Source organism: Lichtheimia ornata (genome assembly GCF_029851405.1).
Source record: "Lichtheimia ornata isolate CBS 291.66 chromosome Unknown scaffold00005, whole genome shotgun sequence".
In the NCBI taxonomy this organism is placed as follows: domain Eukaryota; kingdom Fungi; phylum Mucoromycota; class Mucoromycetes; order Mucorales; family Lichtheimiaceae; genus Lichtheimia; species Lichtheimia ornata.
In genome coordinates this window covers 91,926-112,176 of record NW_026695325.1, presented here as the reverse complement: position 1 = coordinate 112,176, position 20,251 = coordinate 91,926, and the positions used below count along the sequence as shown (strand labels likewise).

General features: G+C 43.5%; 9 protein-coding genes across 9 annotated transcripts; 6 read left to right on the top strand and 3 right to left on the bottom strand.

Moving 5' to 3' along the window:
• Positions 1–113: 113 nt before the first annotated feature.
• On the bottom strand, positions 114–2,260 carry O0I10_001814 (uncharacterized protein; the record flags this gene model as incomplete). Its single annotated transcript, XM_058481904.1, has 10 exons — positions 114–286; positions 351–411; positions 471–535; positions 597–837; positions 914–1,211; positions 1,276–1,339; positions 1,406–1,447; positions 1,506–1,728; positions 1,784–1,906; positions 2,006–2,260. 10 exons carry the CDS (start codon positions 2,258–2,260, stop codon positions 114–116), a joined length of 1,545 nt encoding a protein of 514 aa, XP_058347035.1.
• Positions 2,261–4,184: 1,924 nt separating this feature from the next.
• On the bottom strand, positions 4,185–5,668 carry O0I10_001813 (uncharacterized protein; the record flags this gene model as incomplete). The annotated part of the gene is made up of 5 exons (XM_058481903.1): positions 4,185–4,199; positions 4,262–4,506; positions 4,569–5,053; positions 5,109–5,383; positions 5,450–5,668. 5 exons carry the CDS (start codon positions 5,666–5,668, stop codon positions 4,185–4,187), a joined length of 1,239 nt encoding a protein of 412 aa, XP_058347034.1.
• A 212-nt stretch (positions 5,669–5,880) lies between these two features.
• O0I10_001812 (uncharacterized protein) lies at positions 5,881–6,216 on the top strand (the record flags this gene model as incomplete). The annotated part of the gene is made up of 2 exons (XM_058481902.1): positions 5,881–6,113; positions 6,171–6,216. 2 exons carry the CDS (start codon positions 5,881–5,883, stop codon positions 6,214–6,216), a joined length of 279 nt encoding a protein of 92 aa, XP_058347033.1.
• A 222-nt stretch (positions 6,217–6,438) lies between these two features.
• On the bottom strand, positions 6,439–8,988 carry O0I10_001811 (uncharacterized protein; the record flags this gene model as incomplete). The annotated part of the gene is made up of 11 exons (XM_058481901.1): positions 6,439–6,600; positions 6,658–6,771; positions 6,838–6,927; positions 6,983–7,484; positions 7,548–7,714; positions 7,797–7,886; positions 7,971–8,053; positions 8,107–8,468; positions 8,543–8,573; positions 8,651–8,731; positions 8,880–8,988. The coding sequence occupies 11 exons, from the start codon at positions 8,986–8,988 to the stop codon at positions 6,439–6,441; spliced, it is 1,791 nt and encodes a 596-aa protein (XP_058347032.1).
• A 1,469-nt stretch (positions 8,989–10,457) lies between these two features.
• O0I10_001810 (uncharacterized protein) lies at positions 10,458–10,673 on the top strand (the record flags this gene model as incomplete). Its single annotated transcript, XM_058481900.1, has 1 exon — positions 10,458–10,673. The coding sequence occupies one exon, from the start codon at positions 10,458–10,460 to the stop codon at positions 10,671–10,673; it is 216 nt and encodes a 71-aa protein (XP_058347031.1).
• A 651-nt stretch (positions 10,674–11,324) lies between these two features.
• Positions 11,325–11,961, top strand: O0I10_001809 (uncharacterized protein; the record flags this gene model as incomplete). The annotated part of the gene is made up of 3 exons (XM_058481899.1): positions 11,325–11,462; positions 11,523–11,602; positions 11,661–11,961. 3 exons carry the CDS (start codon positions 11,325–11,327, stop codon positions 11,959–11,961), a joined length of 519 nt encoding a protein of 172 aa, XP_058347030.1.
• A 1,007-nt stretch (positions 11,962–12,968) lies between these two features.
• O0I10_001808 (urate oxidase) lies at positions 12,969–14,093 on the top strand (the record flags this gene model as incomplete). The annotated part of the gene is made up of 4 exons (XM_058481898.1): positions 12,969–12,974; positions 13,060–13,213; positions 13,285–13,971; positions 14,047–14,093. 4 exons carry the CDS (start codon positions 12,969–12,971, stop codon positions 14,091–14,093), a joined length of 894 nt encoding a protein of 297 aa, XP_058347029.1.
• Positions 14,094–17,295: 3,202 nt separating this feature from the next.
• O0I10_001807 (uncharacterized protein) lies at positions 17,296–17,988 on the top strand (the record flags this gene model as incomplete). The annotated part of the gene is made up of 1 exon (XM_058481897.1): positions 17,296–17,988. The coding sequence occupies one exon, from the start codon at positions 17,296–17,298 to the stop codon at positions 17,986–17,988; it is 693 nt and encodes a 230-aa protein (XP_058347028.1).
• Positions 17,989–19,539: 1,551 nt separating this feature from the next.
• O0I10_001806 (uncharacterized protein) lies at positions 19,540–20,245 on the top strand (the record flags this gene model as incomplete). Its single annotated transcript, XM_058481896.1, has 4 exons — positions 19,540–19,597; positions 19,666–19,745; positions 19,815–19,955; positions 20,015–20,245. The coding sequence occupies 4 exons, from the start codon at positions 19,540–19,542 to the stop codon at positions 20,243–20,245; spliced, it is 510 nt and encodes a 169-aa protein (XP_058347027.1).
• Between the last annotated feature and the right edge of the window lie 6 nt (positions 20,246–20,251).

Sequence of the window (20,251 nt, the reverse complement as noted above, 5' to 3'; positions counted from 1 at the left end):
TATTTTAGCATGAATTCATATCATGTATGAGAGTTGGAAGGATCTATGAGGAAGGGAGAGGGTCGTGCTCGTTGATTGTGTTGATATAGAGGGCGAGATGATAATATTACGCTTTACAAGCGGTAAATAAAGTTGGGGTCTTCGCCATCAGTCATATCGGTCATGACGGTGGCATTATGGCTGATACCCTTAGATAGACGATGAGCGTTGATCTTGGCCATAGATCGACGTGCGATCCAAAGCAGAACGATAGTAATAACATCTGCTGCAATGTATGCAATCATGCCTAATCATGGTTTGTATCAGTAAGCAGTACAAGAAAGGTCACATGTGGGTATAGTGCAACCTACCTCCAAGGTAAAGTGGTGCTTGCCAATCCACCATCATCAAGGGTCCGGCAAAATTTCCAATCTGCATAAACGAACAAGGTCAATTCCCACACACAAAGACTAACCATTGATAGTACTTACAGTGTAGAGCACAATAAGGCATGAGCTATAGAAGATCTTCTTTGTATAACCACTAACGTTGTTTGCTAAATGTTTTCGCCAATGTTAGCCCGAATGAAATACGCCATAATTGGTTATTAGCGTTACCTAAGGAGACCAAGAGCATGGTGTAAGCGGCAACAAATGACCAGCATAGATAGAGACCAAGGAGTTTGGCTTTTGCCAACGGGATGGCAAGAAGCAACACCAAGCCGAGGATCGAGAATCCAAGCAATACCATGGCAACGTATAAAGTGTTTCCATATCTACGGTTGTACCAGATGGCAATAACAATGTAGATAACGGTGACAACACCTGATGGCACAGTAAGCAAAATGGCATCAACGCCCTAGAGGAGGAAATGGTCATCGGCTTAGCATGTACATCGATACTGTGTGGGATATGTACCATCAAGAGCGACTTACAGCAAATCCAAAACCTTGAGTAATAATGCTGCTAAATGTGTTGAGCGCACCGTTTTGGAAGTTGATGAGCATGGATGCAAATGCAAAGCAGTATAAACGAGGTTCCTTGATCGCTTCAATGATTTGATGGTATTTAATTTCCTTGGTAATCACCACGGCATTGTCTTTGATGCGTTCCTCGACAGCAGCCAGCTGCTCAGGTGTCAGACGCAATAAACGTGAATGAGGATTGTCCACCAAAAAGAAGAAAAAGATGAACCCACATGCAATGGTGACAATACCAAGGATAAGCATCAACCTGGAAGGGTTCGTATGTTGGTGAGAAGAAGCTCTTTACAAACATCTGCGTAGCAGTAATTTACCATTGCCATGCTGAATGACCATGGACACCATCCATCTCTACACCAACACCATAGCCGATGAAACCTAAAAGCGTCAAAATCTAATATGAGCACACCAGCACTGTAACGTGTCAATGATATTGCAACATACCACCCACTGCCAACGCAATGCCATTGCAAATGTATATCACACCTATATGATAAGGGGAATGTTAGATTGGCATTTGATTAGTGCAAGGTGTGATTTTTACCAAGGCGAGCTGTTTGCTCACGACGACGATACATAGCGCTGATCAACATGATACAGCAGGGGTACATGGCAGCTTCAAAGAAACCAAGCAAGAAACGCAAAGCAATCAGATGCTGAAAGCTCTTGGCAGTGAAGGTTACAGCCAACACGGTTCCCCAAAGAACAACCAGGCCACCAATGTATTTGCCAAGGGGTAGGCGTTGTAGCAAAAATTGGTTTGGTAACTAATGTTGAGATGTGAGCTTTAACGTTCTCGATAAAATTCATTGCTTTACTTGCCTGATAAACCAAGTAGCCAAGATAAAAGATCGAGCCAAGCCAGCTGAATTGTGATCCTGTAGTGCCGGTGTCCTCTTTGATACCAAGAACACCTGCATAGTTTAGGGTGGACTTGTCAAAAAACTACATTGGATAGAACGGTGAGAAAATAGATCGTGTGACAAAACGCTCGGCGCCGGACAAAAGAAAAGAATGCAAACGTTTATAACACAACACACGTACCTGCAAAAAGTTGAGAGCAGCAATGAATGGCATCACGTAGAGAAAGTCGAGTTTACGAACGAGGGCCTTCTCAGCTTCACTTTGGACATAGATACGTTCGCCCTTGGAGTTGTATTCTTCGCCTGCATCTGTGATTGACTCGGCTGATTTTTCGTGCATGATGTTATTGGTGGTGGTGGTGGTTGTAGTGGTAGTTGTTTCCGTGACGACTTTCATTGTCGAACCGCTAAGAGGGCGTTCCTCTTTTGAATCCATGTTGAAAAGCTCAAGAAAGAAAAGCGTAAAACAAGGACAAAGTTACGAGCAGCGTGAATAAAGGGAGCACGGGCAGTTATAGGGATTGCAACAAAAACAAAAACCTTGTGCTTGTCCATTTATGGTTCCGAGTTCTTTTTGATCCGCTGATGATGATTCGATTAGGGTCAATTGCCTTTCCACAACCATGTGTTGTGTGTCTTTGGGGGTGTGAACGCGCCATCAAAAGCGCGCACCTGTCACTGCACGTAAAATAAGGAATCGAGAGAGCACAAGCCATGAGCGAATAGGCGTCTTTAGCAATCCATGCCTCCCAATAGTTGAAGAGATCTTGGGCCGTGGTGTTGCACAAGGGTGCCACTGCTCGCTTTGTATGGAATCTTTTACTACAGAAAACTAAGATGGGCACGTCCATCTTTGTTGTACCCATCCACCTAGCTTTTTCATAGTCAGCCATTGGAGCACACATTGGTCGCACATTGCACGCTTGTGTTGGCCTTTTTGTCGCTTCTCTTACAAAAAGGTGAAAATAGCATGTATGGATTGATAGATCCTGCTACATGGATCATTGGTAAAAGTCAACCTATGTAAATTAAGGTTGCCATGCTGCCCCACATGTGACATCAATATTTACACAAAGTCCATTGAAAACAGTAGTAAGATGCATAACCCTGCAATGAGGAGAAACTTGCAGTAAATGTGTGCGTGTGCACAAGCCGATGCTTAATGTATTGTGTGACCATAGCTCATGCAGTCTTTATGCAAGTATTCCCATTTGCGTAGTAATGTGCTTGAGCTCAGATTCAAAACACATTGGGAGTTACATGCAAGAGTGTACATCCCTTTTCGGTTAACCGGGAGCAATGCAGTAGCTAATCTCATCCAATGATGGAATGCACATGTAGGAACAGCGATAGTAGATAAATGGAAGGGTGTATTATTCAGCGCGGAATCAACCGATGACTTCGATAGCATTGAATGGCGCCATACATTTGGAAGCAGAAATATATAGTCGACGCAAGAAAAAGGATCAAGTGTCACCGCGTGGCACATAGTGCTGCTCTATATCGTAAAAAGTACTTTTTCGTGTACCCTGTGAGAATTTTCTCGGTCAAAACCTGGGACGTGTATGGTACCACTAACCGGCTGTGTGTTCCATAAAGGTGAAAAAGACGACCATGGCCGAGAGCCGGGATCAATGACTTGGACATTGAAAGGATGCCCTAGATGCTGCGATATTATACCACCATCCCTGAAATCATCATTCCATGTCTTTGGGCATCGAGATTTGTAGGTGTAGCACAAAATAGTAGTACTCGAATCTTCTCAGGGTATCCATTCCCCCAAAAATCAATAAACTTTGAGTTTGTAGTAAAATCATGCAACGAATGAAAATATAGACGACATGTTTATTAATGACGGTGGTATTTGTCAAGCACTCAATAAGACTTTGAAACAGGTGGCTGTTACTATTCAGCCAACATTCAAACGTCGTGAACCATTAGATGAAAAGAAACATCAACACCTAGCAACAGCAATGACTTCCATGGATGCGATTGTGTCACATGTTTTACAGGGACCCTGTATATATGCCCTTGTGCGTGAATAGGGAATCAAGGTGCAAACCGCCATCGGTGAAATCGCCCGAAACATGCATAACAAGTCAGCTTTCTTTACATTCTCTGCTTGTTTCGCCAAGAGCTGTCAACGTGTTGACCGTCGATTTAGAGCATTAGCAGCACTCGTGTCACAAATCCCATGTTCAAAGAATCAATCTCCATCAACATCAACGTCATGCCATCATCCCACTTCATTCTGAAAAAGTTACAAAGTACATAGGCGTTGCTTTTGTATTACATTTTTTTTACAAGAGGATGATGCCAAATCTACAAAGCAAGATCAAGATCCCAGATCTATCGACGTATTAAAAGCCTTCCCACTAGAAATAACAAGATGTCAGCTTGTTTGTGATGATGTAAACGTACAAGAAAAAGTACTTACAGCTTCCTGTTGACCATTATCCAATGCTTGTGCAATGCGAGCGTCATGTCCATAGTTGGGCCATAAAGAAGCAACGAATGTGTATGCACCACGTTTCAATGTGGCGAGCAATGTGGCAGGTTGTTGTGGCTGTTGTTCATCCGATGTGGCTGGTCGTTGTTGGGTATGTTGTGGACGTCGTTGTCGCATCCCTTCTTCATTGGCATTACCTAAATTGGCAGCTACTGCATCTTGTCCATTGTCACCTATGTATCCAAGATAATCAGTCATTCAGCTATCATCTTCTTTGTAAATAGCCTTTACATACCTCTCGCTTCTGCTGGTGGGGTTACGGGTTGTTGTGGTTGTTGTGGTTGTGGTTGTTGAGGAGGAGCAGGAGCAGCCTGTTGTTGTGGATGATGATGATGATGATGATGACCACCATCACCGCCTATATTCCGATGCAAGTCTTCAGGACGCACCTGGCGAATAACGAATCGCAATCGGCCGGTTTGGTATAGGAAAAAAACAAATGCAATGGCATGAAAAAATATGATCCTTTCAATGCTGGCGTCTTGACATAAAATAAACAAAATGAATATCAATTTCAATGCAAGCCATACGGATGCTGCTCGTTGTTGTGCATTGTTGCCACGTGGTCTAACAGGTTGCTGTTGCTGTTGCTGTTGTTGATGACCACCATTGGCGGGAAGATTATTTCCTTGGGCTGGTATTCCCTGGTTGTATACGTGTTGCGATTGCATTGGAGGATTGATCGTAGGCACAAGCACAGGTGCAAGATAGTATTGACCACTATTGACAGTAGTTAAAATCTCCACACGTTCCCATCATATCATGTTTAACTTACTTGAGTGCCACCACTTGATATCCTCCTGGCAATAATGGCGGGTATCCTGGAACAGCTTGTGGTTGTGGTGGTCCTTGTTGTTGCTGTGGTGGTGGTTGTGATGTAGGGAAGAAGGGTGTAGTTGGTGGCTGCTGCTGCTGTGGTTGAGATGTTGATGTTTGTTGCGAGGATGATGCCATGTTGTTGGTTATCGATGATGAAGAGCCACTTGCATAGTTGCGTGTAAGTGATGGTTTGACGACCAAATGCAGCGTTGGGATATTGGATGAATCAGCCTATAATCACTTCCATATCAACATCGCTGTTTCTTATACCATTCGAATGATCAAAGAATAGCTTACCCGTTCCAGGATTTTGCCCAGGATTTCATTATCGTCAAGCACTCGTCCTCCAAAGATAATACGCTGATCGTTGGCATGTGGGTTCCTCGGATGGATGCCGTGAACGAGACGCTTCAATTCTCGAATGGAAGCATCCTTGTTTGTATTGATAGTCAAAGTCTCGTTGAGTGAAGGTGAGCGTATCTGTACAGTGAATGTGTCCGAAGATGCTGATTCCATGAAGAGTGAAATGGGGATGTGGGGAGTGTATTAAGAAGAGAAAGGAAGCAAGTGGAGGAGCATGAAGAGCAGCGGGGTCGCCACGTTACCGAATGAAATTGCAATTCTAGTGGACAAGTCTCAGGTCAATGCAGTTGAATGGAATCTTCCTTTTTCATTGTTGCATCTTGGCCCTTTTACATTTCTTTTTTCTTCCGGAAATAATATCTTTCATGAACAATAACAAAGGCCAATACTCGTATCCACCTCCTCCTAATCCAACATACCAGCAGCAACCTTACTATCAACCTCCTCCCCATCAACAACAATATTCTCCTTATCAACAGCAGCCTTATCAGCAACAGCACCAACAGCAGTATTATCAACCACAACCTCCACCCCAAAGTGTATATGTACAACAACGTCCACAAGATTCTGGTGCTGGCGAAGGCTTATGTCTTGGATGGTAAGATCCACTTCTTATATTCTTTTCAATCAAATCAATGCTAACCTTGTCATTTAGCTTGACCGCATGCTGCTTGTGTTGTACTCTGGATGCGTTGTTTTAGCCGCTGTTCCATTGTCCATGTCTTATCCAACCATTAAATGATAATCGTTCCATTGAGTATCGTTTTTTTGTATTGGGAGATTTCAAAAAAGGGTAGGGGGATAATGGGAAGAAAGAAAAAGAAAGAACCACATAAAACAAAGGGGACATATACAGAGAAATATCAGCACGGTGGAATAGATTAATAAGATATAGAGAGCGAGGAAGAGCTCCGTCTCATCTTTCATGCATCTGCACTTGTTGATGTTTCCCGAGAACCACGCATCAATCCAGCATCACTGGCTCGTCCGCCACGGTAACTACGTCCCCGTCCATTTCTAGCACCACGGTTTCGGCCATCAGGAAGATTGGGTCTGTTTATAATAAGCTTATTGTCCTTCAATATCTATAAGAATAAAACGTTAACATTTGTACCCAATAACATGCATACTATCATACTTGCCTGTCCATTCTTTGTCAGCGCATTATCAAGAGCAATCGGGTCAATCAGATCAACGTAGCAATGGGATTTTGGTTGTCGAGTCTCTGGGTCTAGAGGGAACCGTATACCAGTGATCTATAATAAACACGTAAATACCCATCGCTCAACAACATCCACCTTTTCATAATGATGGTGACTTACCACATCTGCACCAAAGAATTCTCGAATGTCGTCTTCTGTCACTGCGTTATTTGTTATTCCACCAACATAGATCGCATAGGGGCTTCGTTGCTATACACAAAGTACGTCAAAACCACTACCCATCATCTAGTTGGGATGAACTTACCATGCTCATACGCTTGGAATTTCTAGCGCTGTTGCTGCCGCTGGTAAACTTTTCATCCTTTGAGCTTCCATTATCCTTCCATTCGCTGTCGCTGTTGCTGGGAACTTTTGCTTCCATAGGTGGTGCAGCTTGTTGCTGCCAATCAGGTTGACGAAATTGATTGGATCGTTCAGGATAAGGTGTTCCCATAGTGTTGCTGCTATTGTTGGAAGATGATGTAGGAAGACCTGACGCTGACATGGCGGGGGATGATGTGGGATTCGATTGTGTGTTGCTCTTGCGATATGAAAAGTTGAATCCTTGCGATTTGGTTTCCGCACTGACACGTCCTTGGTTGACATCCAATACAACCCAGCCATATGCTGCATCAGGAAGGTTGAAATTCCACATGTTTTTGAATGCTTGTTCCTCCTGTGATGGGTTCGCCATAGTAGCTTCACGCGATGGTGGTAGACGATTGACAACGGCGAGTGCATTTTGAAGAAGAGCTGCTTGGTTTTCACTAATAAAAGAATGGAAAAGTATTAGTTTTCTCATCCATTATCAGTGTATAGGTTGTACTCACTCGACATGCTTCTCAACTTGATCTCGAATAGCCTCCCACAAGTGCATAAAGCTGCGCTGAGATTGAAGTAGACGTTCGCGATAGTGTTCTTGATCATGTTGGCACGAGAACTCGTTATATGAAATGCCATATCGGAAATGCAAACCAGCGGAAATGGTAAAATCAGCCTATCTCGCACGTGAGCAACCTGGTTCCTGAAATCTCGTTTCCACGCACACCACCACCTTCCGTTATCCTCCGCATCATTACCTTTAGCATAAGTGCTAATTGTGCCAATAATCCTTCGCGACCAGGGCTTGCATGCGTCACAACAATCCTCACTTCGGTTGGGTTGTAAACCTTGAGAAGGAAAGAAAAAGATCAGTTCATGCTCTATTTTCCCCTATCCCCCAGCTGAGTAATAAAACACAATTGATATCGTACAAGATGAGCTGTTTCAACAAGCTGGCCGATCTGCAAAGCGGTTGTCCACATGGTTCCGGCACCACCAGCAATTGTATCCATTCCTGCCATTACAAATGAGTCATCCATAGAAAGAACAATATAGAGGATAAATTACCTTCGCCGTTATCAAACAACTTGTGCGAGACTACAGCACCACCCAAACCAAAGAGACGCAAGCTGACACCTCCCACGTCGAGTAAATGCGTGGTAGCTTCATCGAGGATGTAAAGGTTTGGCACTTGATATTCACCCGTTCTGAATTTTTCCAAGACAGCGACATCTTCGCAAGCTCCCCAGACTGTGTAAACTGGAACTTCCAAGCGTTTGGCACGGCTCAAGAAATCGGGAAATTCGGATAAGAAAGGCTGTGGTGATTGTTCAATGGTGGGTCGCACTTGTTCGATCGGGGAACTATTGAGCCTCTTGCGGACTGTGGGCGGGATCAATGTGCTGTATTGCACCAAATGCTTTAATGTTCTATAGATGTGGATTGTCAATCACGATGGCCTTTATCACACACGCGTTTCAATCCTGCTATCCCATTTGCTTACCTGTCACTGATGCGCTCGAGACTCGACCGTTCTATTTGTTCATGTGCACGTGTACACCAAGAGTCAATGATATACACACGATAAGAGTGCCACACAACCCATCCTTACCATAAAAGCCAAAGTCACCAGTATGTATAATGAAATCAGCGTTGGTGTCGCGTGCGAGTTGATTGAGATGCGAGATGTTGCCTGAAAAGAAGAGAGGACAGGAACAGCCAAATGAGTACACTGAGTGGTGGCATTTTGACAGTGCGAAAAAGAAAGCTCATTGTCGAGTGCCTCCCATATTCCAGAACCCCATAAACATATCCAGAAATGATAGAAAGTGTTATCTTACCTCGTACATCGGCTGTGCAGAGGATTCTTTTTCCATCCACGCTCATGATGTTGGAACCGTTTTGTGTCGGCGACATGCTTGTCGCTGAAGGAATGGGGCTGCCGTTCATAATGTGTACGTTGTTATTTCCCAGGAAAGAGGACAATGAGGTGACCGTCCTTGAGAGATGAAGAAGAGTGAAAGGAAGAGATAGAGAGAGAAAGAGCGAGCGAGAGAGAAGAGAGATCCAACGTGTGTTGTAGGCGGAGTATGTGCACAACTCTATTGCACTCCACTCTGGTCACCTGAAGCTATTCAACGAACGTCAAATCTTGGTAGATCCCAGTGTCACTCGATTAAACCTTGTTGTCATCTTGCTTTCCCGGAGCCTTCTACTATTCTCTCCCACACATATAATGCCCATCTTGTATCCCTTGTTACTTTGTTGCCAGGATGTAAACAGCTCCACATATGGGCTACAGTAAATCCAACCCCAGCTAGCTGGTTTGACTGAGAATGGCTTCATCACCGCGTGCATGATCGCCGATTTAAGTAGCAGGTTGTCTCAATATTAGATAATGATATCTCCCATGAGCATTCGTGTAGCTATCTCATTATCACTCTGATCAATGCCATAAATTACATTCTTTGCGCAATTGAAATAGCTTGGACTTCAAATACTTATACTTTACTTTTCGCGTTAGCAATTGAGAACGCTCCCGAGGGACTATTAAAACGCGTCATTCAAATCGCTATCACAGGTACAGAAATACCTTGGCTTAGCTATAGAATCGTTCTTGTCTTACGGAGTGTCGAGGATTGATTACAAGATGAAGAGATATAGAAAACAAGAGGCGATGGGGTTGCTGAAGAGATGGTAGTAGATGGGAAAGGTTAAGGGCAAGTGGGGTTAACCTCTTGGCGATCGAAACAAGCATTGCTTGTGATATGGATTGTGGATGAGGGCGTGTGCCTGATTTATGGGACGGCGTTGCACTGCTAGTGAAAAAAGGTTATCTTATCATAAAGCGGTAGCCACCTGCCAGATATGACAGTTACCCAGGATCACGCTAGCCTCTTTGGCACGATGTTTGTGGTATCGGCGTCCCACAACTTTATTGATTCATGCACCATCCAAGTAGCTCTCTTCCCTCAACCATAGCTCTTTGATCGCTTGTACCGTTTAAAGCTCATGTTATTGAAGTATCATGGTGGGTTTCAACCAGATGATTACAGCTGATGCATGATGCTCATCATAATTGTGTCCCATTGTTATCCCAATTTCATTGTCATCGTAGTTAATACGATACTTGGCTCTTTAAAAGGTAAAGGCTAATCCTTTTCTCATTTACGTTTGATGGATCCCATATTCGACTTTGCTTTTAGGATGGAGAATGCATCATTTCAATGAGACCAATGTGCATAACATAGTAAGCCTTTATTCGATGTGATGATCTTCTACATGTCTATAGGTGTGGAAAATGGGTGACTATGATACAGGAAGTATATGTGGGATGCATGAAGGCGGTGGTTGATGTCAATGGACGGCTGATCTTTGCTTCTCATTCTCCTCCTATACCCTACAATTCATATCAGCACATGCAAACCGACAGCACATTCAACTACTTGCATTGGGACATGCCCAACCTACCTATTCTCGCTGACGAGTGGATTGGCTTGCAGATTCCAGAGGAGCCTATTGCTGTACCTGAAGAATACGATGCAGCTCAAAATGACGACGATTCCGAAGTCAAGATCACCCTGCCAAAGCGATCCAAGAAACAAAAGTGGGATCACAATCCTATGGAAGAGTAGCTTACTACAGCATACATGGTACACATATACAATAAACTCCCTTTGTCAACTCCCTCTTTACGACTCTGTATCGTTTGGATTAAAATATGGTCTTTGATATAGGAGCAGCATTCATCATCTTACAACCTCTCCTCTTTGTTTATCTATCTCTGGATGTGTTCTGCTTTATTTGTCCTTTTTTGGGGTGAATCATATCAATGAATTCCACAGAATGGTGTCTGGCACGGACAAGCTCGGTTGATCCTTTTTCATATCCAAACATTGGCCGCCGTATTATCGTGATGATGGAATCCAAACCCGGAGTCGATGGATAGGAGAGGATAATGTCGATGGTCATTGTCAAATGATGTGCGTATATATAAGGTGAATCATCCACGTATTCTATCACGGTATAATTATTAACGTGATGCATCTCATTCATTATATCAATTTGGTTGTTCTTCCTCTTGCTACGCTCATCTATGCACAGCAGGATGCTCCATTCTACATCACTTCACCGCTACAAGGCACCGCTTACAAAGCTGGAGAAACGTAGGTTGTCTTTTGCATGTTTGGTATATGCGGTATTGATCTCTTGGTTTTATATAGTGCTACTATCAGCAAGTATTAGCCCACAGGAGAAATCAGAATGGTTCAAGGATATTGACTCTTATGATGTTTACAGGATGGATTAATGGCGTGGATGAAAAGGCCAAAGTAAGGTTGCTACAAGAAACAGGCACATCTCCATTACAGCCAAGTGGATACGAATTCACTGTCCAGGGTGATGCAGGACACCATGATTGGCAGGTATGTATAGTATCTTGTGGTTGATGTGATCATTATTGAGCTCACATGTTACTATTATAGACCCCTTCAGACCTTGAACCTGATGCCTCGTACGCGTTGCAGTTTATTTATCAAGGCAGTGATGATGATGATGATGAGCCGTAAGTAACTTGCATGATGTCGGGATATTTTGGGCTCCTCATTGACCATGGAGGATAGTGCTTTTTCGTATTCGGGTCGTTTCAGTATTACAGGTGGCAATGCAACACACCGACGTTCTGCAACATCTTCTTCTTCAACCAAAGTATCCACAGCAGTGATTCCTGGGGCAACAACATCATCAACTTCCTCTTCTTCATCCGATGAAAAGAAATCAAATGAGCACTCGGATTCAGCTAAGCATCAGCAACAACAGCAAGATCATGTGACGGGAGCTGGCACATCCTTAAACCCTGTCGCTTTGACCATCCTAGCAGTATCATCGCTTTTCTCGACAATGGCAGTATCATGGAGCATTTGATTGGATGAAAAAGTGGTGTCATTGTTACGTCGTGAAAGAAGATATAGGTAAGGGGGTGACAATAAACATCCCAAAAAGGTGTGGGATATGGGGCTATATTGAAAAATGTATTAACTTGCTTCATAACCAATCGGCCTTCCTTACCTTAGACTATCGAAAACAGCATTCTCAAATATACTCGTCTTTTTGAAATCTGACAGGTCATGTGGTTATTTGGATGTACACAGGGGCGGATGGTGGTACAGGAGTTTGGCTGTAGCAGTCGACAATTGGGATTGTATGTGGGGATTTGCTAAGTAGTTGCATACTCTGTGCTTGGGAAAACAAACATGCTTCAACGTACACGTGTAAGATATATAGCTATAGACTCTATATTCTTGGATAATTGAAATGCTGTATCTTGGATTCATGTGATGCAATTAATGATTGGTATACCCAATGTAAAAAAAAAAAGAAGACATGCTGGTGGTGGTGAGCGCATACGTGTTCTTTAGCTGTACATGAAGGTCAGAGAGTTAACAGCTATACATCTTTGATTTTCTTCTTTTGGCAGTGAGATTATGCGCAGTGTGAAAGGCATTGACATACGTTTTATCTATCACTCTAAATCATTGGTCCTTGCAAACAATGGTATTTTTAAGACTGTGTGTGGATATACTTGGCTTATCAGCATCTCACTCTCATTTAAAGAGAAACCTGTCCCACGATACAAGAGGTTGAAGATAGTATATCGAATGCCACATTGGATGTTGTTCGATAGGTCACGCCACTTTTCAAAAGAGATGGCATGTAGGGGGCCAATCAGAGTACAAATATACCAGCGACATTCAAAATGTGGGGTAAGTGCGAAGAGCCACCAGCGTGCGAAAAATAGCAACACGTTGTACTAGTTTCTACATTTGGCGATCCACCACCTCCAAATTCGCGGATGCATTGATCACAACCACGACATTCATGCGGATTACCGAGGGCCGAGGATGATGAAAAAAAAGTATATAAGCAAACTTATGCAAGTGTTCGGTGAATTTCGTTCATCATCTACAACACTACTCTTCTCTAACAAACGCAAACATGGCTGATTCCGATTTTTACTTGAAGACTGCTCGCTATGGCAAGGACCTCGTGCGCTTTATGCGTGTCTATCGCGATGGCAAGGTGCAGCGTTGTGCTGAACTCACTGTTCGCCTTCTCTTGGAAGGTGACATTGAAACCTCGTACACCAAGGCTGACAACTCGGTGGTCGTTGCTACTGGTAATAAGATGGATGACTTTTATGGGATAATCAAAATACATGGGCAATGTATTAAACGCGATGGATGATAGACACCGTGAAGAACACCATCAACATCTTTGGCAAACGCAGCCGCAATGTGGAAAACATTGAGGTGTTTGCTCAAGAGCTCTCGACCCACTTTTTGGACAAGTACTCTCACCTTAGCAGCATTCACGTTGATATCGTCAAGCACAAGTGGACAAGACTCATTGTGGATGGCCAACCCCATCCTCACTCTTTTGTTCGTGATGGCGAGGATATCCAAACCACTTCATTGGATCACTATCGCCAAGGCAACAAGATGAAGATTACTTCTGGTCTTAAGAAGTTGTTGGTGTTGAAGACAACCGGCTCCGCCTTTTACGATTTCCATCGTGATGAATACACCACCTTGCCTGAAGTTTGGGATCGTATCTTTTCTACTGCTGTCGATTGTACCTGGACTTTTGCTTCCAGCTCGCCCTCTGTGTTGCGTAACATTGACTACCCCGCTGTCCATGAAGGTGTACGCAAGATCACCACTGACACCTTTGCCAAGGATGAATCACCTTCGGTGCAAGCTACCCTATACCTCATGCAAAAGCAAATCCTCACTCGCTTCCCCGAAATTGCCGAAGTCTACTACGCACTCCCCAACAAGCACTATGTTGGCATTGACTTTAGCCGCTTCACAAAGCTCAACATTGATAACACTGGCAAGAACATGGATACTTACTATCCTCAACCCGATCCATCTGGTACGTGTTTGGTCATTCAACATATACATGAATGCTTAAAAATCATTACTCACCTCTACTTTTTTAATCTTTTAGGCTTGATTACTGCCACACTTGCTCGCAAGTCGCTTGCCAAGCTCTAAGCAGCATTCGTAATAGCTCAGCTATAGTACTGCTCACCCCATATCATATCCTTAGTTATGCACTGGTTGTATAAGATAAAGAATGCTTGATGCTATCTTCTACTTTTTAATAGTGTGTGATCTACAACATGATGATAAATGCTGATAACCGGGGTAGTTGAAGGAAATGGAATGGTGCATTGTGGATAAATCCCCCTTCTCTAGGTCTAGGATCCCAACAAGATCGATCTATTTGGAAAGGTGTTTGCATTAAGGAAATGCCCGTGCGCCACGAAGCTATACGACATGAACAAACATCATCCCCGAGGTCATCAAGGAGCCTATTTTAGGTCATGGTGGGGAGATCAATGGAGACAAACCGAAATAATGGCCTCCTTCACTTTTGCTGGTGGGAGAGTAGGCAAAATTCTTCTGGATAACAATAATACTTGTTCACCAAAGAGAAGGAGATGCCCTGTAATGCGCACACACACATCATGAGGAGAAAACTTCTATAGTGGTAGGGGCAAACAGCAGTACTTGATACACCTCTTCAATGCTAGGCAAGGAGATAGCATAGACCCTTTCTCTCCATACATCACGGCAATGCAGCTAGAAATGGGAAGCACACCAACAAAGAACGATTCGATGAGAGATCAAAATTAATGGTTTCAACCACGGCTCGAAATTTTTCACATTACATTGTTGGTGTAAATGCAACCTCCATAGTTGATCACAAATAAGCATCGATCATTGGATTATACATTGAATCATCTTGATTTGGGAATGAATCAAGGAAAACTACTGTGTGCACCAGCTACCTGGATTTTGGCGGGGGGTAGGGCAAGGGCTTTTTGTTTTGCATGTTTGTGGAACCAATGCACAGGCACATTCAGGGAGATGAGCAAGGATCATTATGTAAAAGGAGATCGAGTGAGCACATACGCATAGGTTTGTTAACATCTCCTTGCAAATGCACATGGATATGCCTTCTAAATCGATCATGGTCGATGCAAGCTTTCTATTACACAGACATTCGAGTCGATGATGTGTGAGAAAACACTGCAAGGTTACACCTGAGCATCCCCTTGCTGTTATCCTTACCATTGTCAGCACAAGCTATTATGCCGCTGAAAACATCTCATCATCAGGTGAATGCATGTGTGCATGTGTTCTATAGCTATAGCTCCATCAAAGTGAAAAATGCTACGCCAAAGAAAAAAACCAGTTTTTGACAGGTTTAACCTGCAGCAGCTCTTAAAGATGAATGATAGGGTAGGTGAGCATGCAATTTTCATGTGCTTCTTATTAACTAAGGCGCCATGTAACAACCAGGAGGGTATAAGCTGTGCAGAGAAGGGATGCTCTCAAGCGCATGAACAACGAGCCACTTGCACACTGCTGAATGATGATGTACCTGAGAGTGCAAAGATCGAGGGGGACCATCACGGGGTTACTGATACCAACGAGGTCACTATGACGACCTGGTTTTCTCCTTCCACAGCTCTATCAGAAAACACGCGAGCACACAGATACATCACCCTTTCAGCCTTTTACATCTCCTCGCTTGTTCATCGATCTTCATACGGTTAGCATGCACCATCATTGAATCATCATCCGCGTGCAGCTGCTACAATATCATTTCATTAGAGATGATAGGGAAAAAGTAGGAGCAATACACCATGCTAGCAAGTATGGAAGAAAGAATACTAAAAAAGCAAGTGCAAAGTGGGGCTTAAGCCAACCAGCGATCACGTCCATTTTGAAGGGTGCCACCGAAAAGGTCCAAAAATGCAAAAGTGTGATGATGGTTAGCCATTTGCAACAGTAGTAGTAGTACTACGTAGTAGCAGTGATCGTTGGCATGATGCAAAACATCACATGCGCCTCCCCCACAGTGTTACTTTTGCTTGCTGTTTTTACCCACCACTACATCCTCATGCCTTAATACTGCCAATATTGGTGGAGGTGTGTTATGACCATTGTTTTTTTTATCTTCCACACGGCATGCAAGTGTTGGTTGATGCGTCTCCTATTGCACAATGAATCCCTTTTGTGAATGGCATTTGTAATAGTGCTCCTTCCTAATCCATTACTCCTCACCCCTTCCATACCACGCACACAATGGCACTACTACCAATACTACTATTACTACCACCACCTTTTGCTTTGTCCCTTCTCGAGATTTTTGGTTGGTCAGAGCATTGTGCTCTTTGTGCATAATGATCACAGGGTCATTTTTCCCAAAATCTATTTCTGACAGCCCTTGTGTAGCGTGACACCGCTGATAAAGAAAGAAAAAACAAGGTTGTTGTTTGTTGTTGTTGTTGATGCCTAATCCTCGATTAGACCATAAAAACAGCAGTTACAATACAGGCCAAATATGGCGATCCATGCCTGTAATTGATGATTTCTCTCATTCTTCGCACCAGTGCTCCCCTGGTCTCCTTTCCATTTGTGTTATATGTTTTGTTTTTCGTTTATGAAAATGAAGCTTGTGTACATTTTCATCCCCACCCCCAACATGTCAACCATGTTTCGCTTTGAATGATGGTATCCGCACCAAATCAGGAAACGGTTGAAGGGATAATGACCACTGATGACTTTTTTTTCTTTCGGGGTGAAGAAAGATTACAGCAACTCCTCTACCTTGACCCGCTCTTGTTAACCCCCTTTTTTCGTATAATGGCATTGGAATTTTGATTCTTTTGATCACACACGGATTGGGAAACATGGAAAAGGGATAGGGGTCCACCAAAAGGGATCGTTTTGCAGATCAAGCCATACAATGCAACAAGGGTGATCTGTGTGTGCGATGTCTTTGTACAAATTGGTAATGATCCGAGGACAGACACACACACCTATTCTCCCTTCCAGAACGTAGCACATTAATACTTTTGGAAAGGGTTTGTGTGTGTATGCATACACCTCTGACATTTATACATTTGTGCCGCATTCAGGATCGGATAAAGTAAGTATTATGTACTATCCTAATGTGGCACATACACGTTCATCTTCGTCCCTTGGTATATATATCGATCGTACAAGGCAACCATGACACCCAAGATATAAAAGCATCTCCCTTTGACGTGCAAAAACATCACAACTCCCATATCACTTTTTCCATTACAGCATTTACACAACCACTTTTCGTTATGAACAGTATGTTGATTGCCATTGCTTTATAGCTCCCATGCACATGATGATCTTTGCTCACAACACAATGTTTATAGTATCTGACATTTTGAATCACCCGCAACAACAGCAACCATCACAACGCCGGATGTCATGCTTTTCACCTGTGAATGGTCGTCGTCTCACATCACCGCCACTATCGCCAATTGGATACGAACGTCGATTAATGCAAGTACACGGCAAGCCACGTAGCCGTTTTTCGGATGTGGAAGACACAATCATTTGTGAGGGTGTTGCCAAAGGTCTTACATGGGGCCAAATTTCTCGTCAACTTCCCCACAGAAAACGGGCCACCTGCTTCAACCGATACCGTACTTTACAAGGCATCCGTAAATCACGTAAGCGCTCTACAGGCAGCATCCTTGAACAAGATGAGCAACAACAACAACAACAACAGCGTCCTGTGACCCCACCTACATCACCTGATTCGTCCCACTCGGCTTCATCGGCTGCATCACTCTCACCTTCGTGGTATCCATGCACCCCACCACCGCCCTCATCTACCATGTCTTCGTCAACACCTGACCATCAGCATCAGCAACATCAGCTGTTGCCTTCTCCTCATCAACTTTTGTTCACGTCACCCGATATGGCGGCTCCATGTTATCCTGAACGACGTCTATCATCAACCTCCTCTGTTGACAATGGTGATACACGCCTTCCACCACTCATTGTCCCGAGCGCTCGTTATGCCACTACTACCAAAACTACTGCGACCTAATCGTCCCATTACTGATCATACTATAACGTTACATATCCCGATTTTCATCATCATCTTATACCCTGTGCATCATCCATGGAAATCAATTGCATCAACTTTTCTTCTTCATTCTATCTACTCACTACCACATACAACACGCCATACAATCACCACGCAACCTATCTCTTGCCATTTCTATTGTCTTTTCACGCACACTCTCTTTCTCGCCTTCCTTTTGGTGCTCCACCTTAATGACCCCCCAAAAAAACAAACGTTTCATTGTAGATATTTTCTTTTACTTGGAGCACCCCTATGGTTCAATGCAAATCATATACTGCATACACAAAACACACACACATGCTTCATATTTCCTTTCTCATACCTAGCCAACTTTTTTTTCTTCGCTGTACACACACAACACACACACAACACACTTTCAATTGCCACACCCAATTTCCGTAATAATCAATAAATCGCTCTAATACATCGGTAAACGTACACGCATTACTTTGGAGCATCATTGATTGTGACGATAGCATTGTTGATGGATCATTATCATCATCCAAGGTTTGTCTTGGGTATCATGAACAAAGATGGTAAGAGATAAAAGCAATACGATCGAAAAAGAGCGGGTCATTGCTGGTGCGTGCTTCGCTTTCCACACAAAACGTTGATGCCGATCCCATCATGCAATTGACACTGCTGCCGAGCTTGTTTTTAATTAAACTATATGACAAAAAGTTGACGTTTGATACAAAAGTAGTGAAGCAGCGTGTGGTATTGCTGCTGATTTAACATTGCTTCGTTGCAGTAGCTGCTGTGAAAGGTTTGAATGAGTAATTTTGACGGCATGTATCATGAAAGGTGAATGATGCCATATAAGGATTCACACCAAAACAATGGCACCTCGGGCGCAGTGCTTCATTTAACATCTTTAGACAAATGGGAAGTCTCCCAGAAATTCCTCATATGCCCATTGTATCCCTCGTGTGTGATGATGCCGATAAACATGTGATCCCTCCAAAACAGCAACATATGGTTTGATGACATTTACCGTGAGGATGGTGTATTCTTTTTACGACATGACGTGGCGGCTCAATAGTGCCAGGGAATACATTCTTCTTTATTCATGTAAAGTGATTTGACTCATTACTATTTTACCCATGGGTCAAATGGGGGATCATCATCAAACTTAACCGGTAGTACGGATTCTCACGATCATGGATCATCACGCCTTTGACTAAGGATGCTTCTCGACTTTACATTGCTGGATGCTGATGTGTGTGATGAATGTTGCATAATGGCTTGCTATCGACTACTACTGCTGATGGCTCGTAGTAATTTCATCAAGGCGCCTTGATAAGCAGGATGAGTCATTTTTTGTGCTCAGCAGGTTGCAGATGATGGCATCATTGTTGGTACCTGATCCTGGTGGCAAATGCATAAATGTAACACCCAAGGTTGGGACCGATTGCATCCGCAGCAGTAAACTCTAATCGGCTTGTCCGCGAGCAATATAAAACGTACAGCACACGACACGCAAGCACCGTCAACTTGTTTGTAAACGTCCCAATGACAGCAGCAGCATTCTTTTATGGCACCTTAATGTCGCCCGTCGTACGCAATCGAGGTACATTCGCAATGGGTTGGAAGTTGTCTCTTATGCACATGGGCACTCATTGCTTTACAATACTCAAGTGCTTTGCGGTGCGGATGCGTCTGTTGACCACCACGAGCTTAAGAATTCAAAGATAAAGCCGCAGCATGCTGTACTCAAGGTAGCATGGGAAAAAAAAGATACATGGATCGCTTGATGATGATGATTGACGCATGACGTTTGTATTCAGGGACATAGACGACATGCATTGAAGGGCCGAGATTACCCTGCAGTTGTATACACGGGTGATGACAAGGATGAGGTCACTGGTATCCTCGTTCAAGGGCTCCATGCATTAGATGTGAACCGTCTTGATGCTTTTGAAGGACCTGTAAGCAGTAAGCCAACACCAACATTACTATCTGAGTACTCATTTTCATGCATCAACAGGAATACAAGCGGACCCCTGTGCAGGTGACGGCAATTTCGGATGATCAAGATGGTCAACAAGAACCGGTAGATTGCGACGTGTACCTGTGGATTGGTGATAAGGGCATACTCGAAGAACAAGGATGGAATCTCGAGGACTTTGTCAATGGAGGAAAGCAAAAAGACTGGTTGCAAGATCGATGCGAGTTTTTCAGCGTTGATGATTTGGATATCCACCACAACAATAATTGATGATAG